Source organism: Lagenorhynchus albirostris, chromosome 19 (assembly GCF_949774975.1).
Source record: "Lagenorhynchus albirostris chromosome 19, mLagAlb1.1, whole genome shotgun sequence".
NCBI classification, from domain to species: domain Eukaryota; kingdom Metazoa; phylum Chordata; class Mammalia; order Artiodactyla; family Delphinidae; genus Lagenorhynchus; species Lagenorhynchus albirostris.
In genome coordinates, this window is record NC_083113.1 from 11734058 (window position 1) to 11738885 (window position 4828).

General features: G+C 44.9%; 1 protein-coding gene across 1 annotated transcript; it reads left to right on the forward strand.

Annotated features, from left to right (window-relative positions):
• The first annotated feature begins 578 nt into the window (after positions 1-578).
• Positions 579-4509, forward strand: ZNF285 (zinc finger protein 285). The gene is given in 7 exon segments (XM_060132066.1): positions 579-768; positions 2737-3083; positions 3086-3558; positions 3560-3701; positions 3703-3776; positions 3778-3923; positions 3926-4509. Coding segments are annotated over 7 exon segments (1821 nt in total). The 3' UTR covers positions 4375-4509.
• Positions 4510-4828: the final 319 nt, after the last annotated feature.

A 4828-nucleotide genomic window follows, 5' to 3' on the forward strand; every position in this document is an offset into this window, starting at 1 on the left:
TTGTAGAAGTTCTGCAAACCTCTGCTCCAGTATTTCCCACTCCAAGAATTCTAAGTCAGAGCAAGTGTTCAAAGAATGATCATCACAGCATTGTTTATAACAGTGGAAAAAAAAAAGATGGTGGCGTGGACTCCATGTCCATCCATTGGATTGGTGTTGGATCAATGGATTATTGTGGTTTCATTCGTCTTCTTGTCTCGACCCTGTGCTGCTATCAAGTGAGATAAAGTGGGTGAAAATATTAGGACATGGAAATATGTGCGTGCGTGCTCTCTCTCTCTCTCTCTCTCTCATTATATGTACACGTGTATATTGTAACTTATCTTTAAATTGGGGGAAAAGAAGTCAAAGTGAATGCAGAATTTTAAGTACTTTTTTCCATACATGATATTATTTTATAAAGCTTTCTCTAATGAAAAGAGATTATAGAAAAAAATTTGCAGGAATGCCCTGGCGGTCCAGTGGTTAGGACTTGGTGCTTTCACTGCCGTGGCCCCGGGTTCAATCCCTGGTCAGGGAACTAAGAGGGTTTGGAGCAAGAAGACCACAACTTAATGACTGGCACAAAAGCTTCCAACATGGCTCTTCTTCCAGGGGTCATTTGTGCAGATGATGAATGTGGCATGTGCTTGAAGTTTTAGGAAACTGTGACCTTCAAGGACGTGGCTGTGGTCTTCACCGCGGAAGAGCTGGCGCTATTGGACTCCACCCAGATAAACCTGTACCAAGACGTGATGCTGGAGAACTTCAGGAACCTGGTCTCTGTGGGTGAGGACAGCGACCTCCCTGTAAGTAAGCATCAAACCACTGGTCCTATTTTCTCAAGTGGTCAGCTTCAAACCAGATAGAATATTCCAGTTGGAGCACAAAGGGAAACTTTGGCCACCAGAGAGAAATCTCCTAAGAGATGCACGTGCAGGTGGGAACCTGTAGTTCATGAGTTTTAGCAGATAACTGTGAGCCGGTGGTCCCCTGTAAGGTGTTGGTGAGGGAGCCCTTGTCAACGCTGCGCCCCCTGCCCTGTGGGCATCTGATGCAGTTGGCCAGCCTACCCTGACCTCCTCACGCGTTTAGGCTCTCATTCTCTCCTCATATTTCTCAGAGTGAGATTGAGAAAATTCACACATTACCAAGGCCTTGGTCCCTTGGTTGCCTCTAGAGCGAAACCAATGTTTTGGACAAACTAGTGTTAAAGGAACCAAATTAGGATCTGGTTGGTGGTCAGTGCAATATAAGTGTCTCCTGATTTGCTTCCGTGCTGATCAATATCTAACCTAATTTCAATTTCTCAGAGCCCCATATACAGATATGTATTACCTCAGTTTAGTTTATGAGATAGTTGCTATCATTGGCCCCCTTTTACAGAGGAAACAACTGAGGCACAGAGTGGGTAAGTAACTCGTCCAGGGCCACCCAGCTTGTCAGAGGAACTAGGATTTGAACCTTCCCAATCTGGCTGTAGACCCTGTGCTTGTAATAACCAGGTGACACTAAGTACCACTGTGTCCATAGATTATAAACAGGGCTCCTTGGGCTAACTCTGCAGGATGCAACCCCATTGGTGAGTCCTGAAATCAAGTGACCATGTCGTAACTAGCAGTTTTTGAAAAGCAAAATAGATTAATGGACTAGAACACAAAAGGATTTATCAGAGTACATTGCACCTGGTAAGGTAAATCTCAGCTGATAAAACTATTTTAGTTTATGGTATGTGTCTACGTGTAGGTACTGGGTCACAGTGTAAATGCTTTTCTTACTATGGGTACAGTCAAAACCGGTGGAAAACTGCTGCTTTAAACCTGTTTCCCTTTTCTCTGACACCACCTTATGAACCAGAGTCACTGTCAATAAAATGACTCAGAAAATTACTTTGAACCAGAAGCAGTGTCCAGACGGTTTTAACCGTGGTTTTTGTGACATTTTGAAGCCTATTTTTGGGTGCCAAGGGTGTGACCATCCTCTTCTGCCTCAAACCCCTGTTTCTTATGTCCCTTTAGTACAGTCTTGCTTCCCTGGATGCCAGGCCATTGACAGTTTCATGCTGCCAATTCTCATAGCCATGGCTGTTTGAGATTCTGCAGTAACCTCGAAGGGGAGAAGTTAAGGAATTGGATGGCAGGATCTTGGTGGACTTTGTCTCTTCATGAAGCCAGGGAACCTCAGGAAAGATAAAAAGGATGTCTCGTATTTCACAATGTTATCCCCGTTTCAATCCCCACTGCAGCTGTAGGCCCACCCTGTACAGTTGTGAAGGTTGTACACAAACGTACATGATAGTTCTATCCCATATAACAGTGATGTAAGGGAAGGGACATCGTTAGGAGATAGGACTTGTTACTTGTTTCTGCAACCTTTTACAGGATCCTGGAAGGTCCCTGTGATCGTTTGTGCCTCTCACCATGTCCAGAACTCCATTATTATGCATATTACATGAATCATATGGGAGCCTTCCCCATGCCTTCTGTAGCAAAATGATTAAAGGCTTTTTATCAACTACTCTTATAGCCGAGAGGTGAATTTCTTCCTTTATAAACTATTTCCAAGATTTCTTTTGATTTCCCTGCAATACCTGGTTTTTAATTAGTAGCTCACCGATTAGAATTACTGGGTTTCTAATTGTTTCCTATATGACTAGGAGCCAGTGGCAACTTCTCATCCCATCCTACTTCATTTCCTCAAAGCCTTTGGATAGATGATCTACTTGTTCACTTAGCCAAATTCTCTTTCTCCTCATAGGAGACAGGATTAAAAACAACATTTCGAACCTTCAGGAAAAAGGGTTGAGTTACCTCTCACCAGAAGTGCTCTACTTTTGGCAGATTTGGAAACGAAGGATCAGTGAATTGAGTGTGAGTCAGGATTATGTCATGCATCTTCAAGGAGATTGTCCCCAATATTTAGAAGGAGATGTTTCCCTCTGTGAAGAGTGGGCAAAAGTGTCTGAAAATGAAGGGTATGTAATACATGCCATTAATTTAGAAAACCAAGACATCACAGCTCGGAAAGGCCTGGCACAGGTCCTTACCCCAGAATCTTGGAAGAAAGCCAACATAATGATTGAGCCTGAGAATTCTCAGGGAAGGTATACAAGAGAATTCATATGGAAGAGAAATTGGATGGATGTGCTCAGTGTGATGACAGCTTCTTTCAGACCTCACGTGATTGTAATGATTTCCAAGAATGTAGAGGAGAGGAACCTTACAGATACACCGGCTGTGGGAAACATTTGGTTATGAAGTCAGCAGTCAAACACAGTCACGTGGTCTATGCAGTGCGGCAACCTTTCAGGTGTAATAACTATAGAATGGGTTTCATAGATGATGCAAATGCTCATGTTCATCACAGCACTCACGCAGGAGAAAAATCTTGTAAATATGACCAGTGTGGAAAGGACTTTAGTCAGAGCTCAGGACTTACTGTTCACTATAACACCCACTCAGGGGAGAAAACTTGTGAGGGTCAGGAGTGGGCTAAGGGCTGCAAACAGAGCTCAGACCTTCCCAGGAATCAGAAAGGCCCCTTGGGAGACAAACCCTATAAAGGCATTGAATGTGGCAAAGCGCAGTTCTTCTCTTCACAACCATCACCGAGTCCACACGGGGGAGATGCCCTACACGTGTGACATGTGTGGGAAGGGGTTCGGATTCAGGTCGCTTCTGTGTATCCACCAGGGAGTCCACACAGGGAAAAGGCCCTATAATATGCACAGAGTGTGGGAAGAGCTTCGATCAGAGCTCCAGACTTCTTGTCCATCAGAGGGTCCACACTGGAGAGAAACTACAAATGCAGCAAGTGCAGCAAATGCTTCGGCTCCAGCTCCGTCCTCCAAGTCCACTGGAGGCTGCACGTGGGGGAGAAGCCTTATAGGTGTGGCAAGTGTGGAAAGGGCTTCAGCCAAAGCACACACCTGCACATTCACCAGAGGTCCACACAGGGGAGAAACCCTACAAATGTGACGTGTGCAGGAAGGCTTTCTCCTACAGCTCGTTTCTGCGCACTCACCGGAGAGTTCACACGGGAGAAAAGCCTTACATGTGCCAAGTGTGCGGTAAGGACTTCAGTTACAGCTCCTATTTTCACTTACATCAGAGAGATCACACCCGAGAGAAACCGCATGCATGTGATGAGTGTGGGAAGGTCTTCACTCGGAACTCCGATCTTCACACTCATCTCAGAGTCCGCACAGGAGAGAGGCCCTGTAAGTGTAAAGAATGCGGGAAGGGCCTCGGTCGTAACTCTTATCCTCTTGCCCGTCAGACAGCACATGGGGATGAGATGGACCATGCATGTCGTGAGCCTGGCAAGGCTCAGGAAATATGTAGCTCAGACCTTCGTACTCAGCCAAGACTGCACAAGAGAACAGAAACATTATAAATGTAGTCAGTCTGTTCAATCAGGAAAACAGAAGCCACTTATGTGTTCCAGATGACAGAGGCTTACTCAGCCATTGGGAGGGCCGGGGGGAGCAAAGGACAGGGACATGACGAGCCGTGAGGTCAGCTGGCAGCACTGAAGCATGTGGTTCTTAAGGGCACTCCAGGAAACCACTGTGGATCTCAACACCTTCCTTGAAGCTCTCATCAGCTGCCATCTGCTGTCATGGCAAAGAAAGTGATTCTTTTTTTTTTTTTTTTAGGTTTTGAAGCTTTATTTATTTATTGAATTTAGAAAGTGATTCTTGACAAATGGGTTGTTTGTGGCAATAGTTACAGGTCAAATTTCCATTAATGGGTATGCCCAGGAAGGACATTCTAATTGGGATGAGGAGAGTAAGAACTTCAGTCCAGCCATAATCTTTAGGTGATTTTGTTTTTTGTTTTTGGAGTCT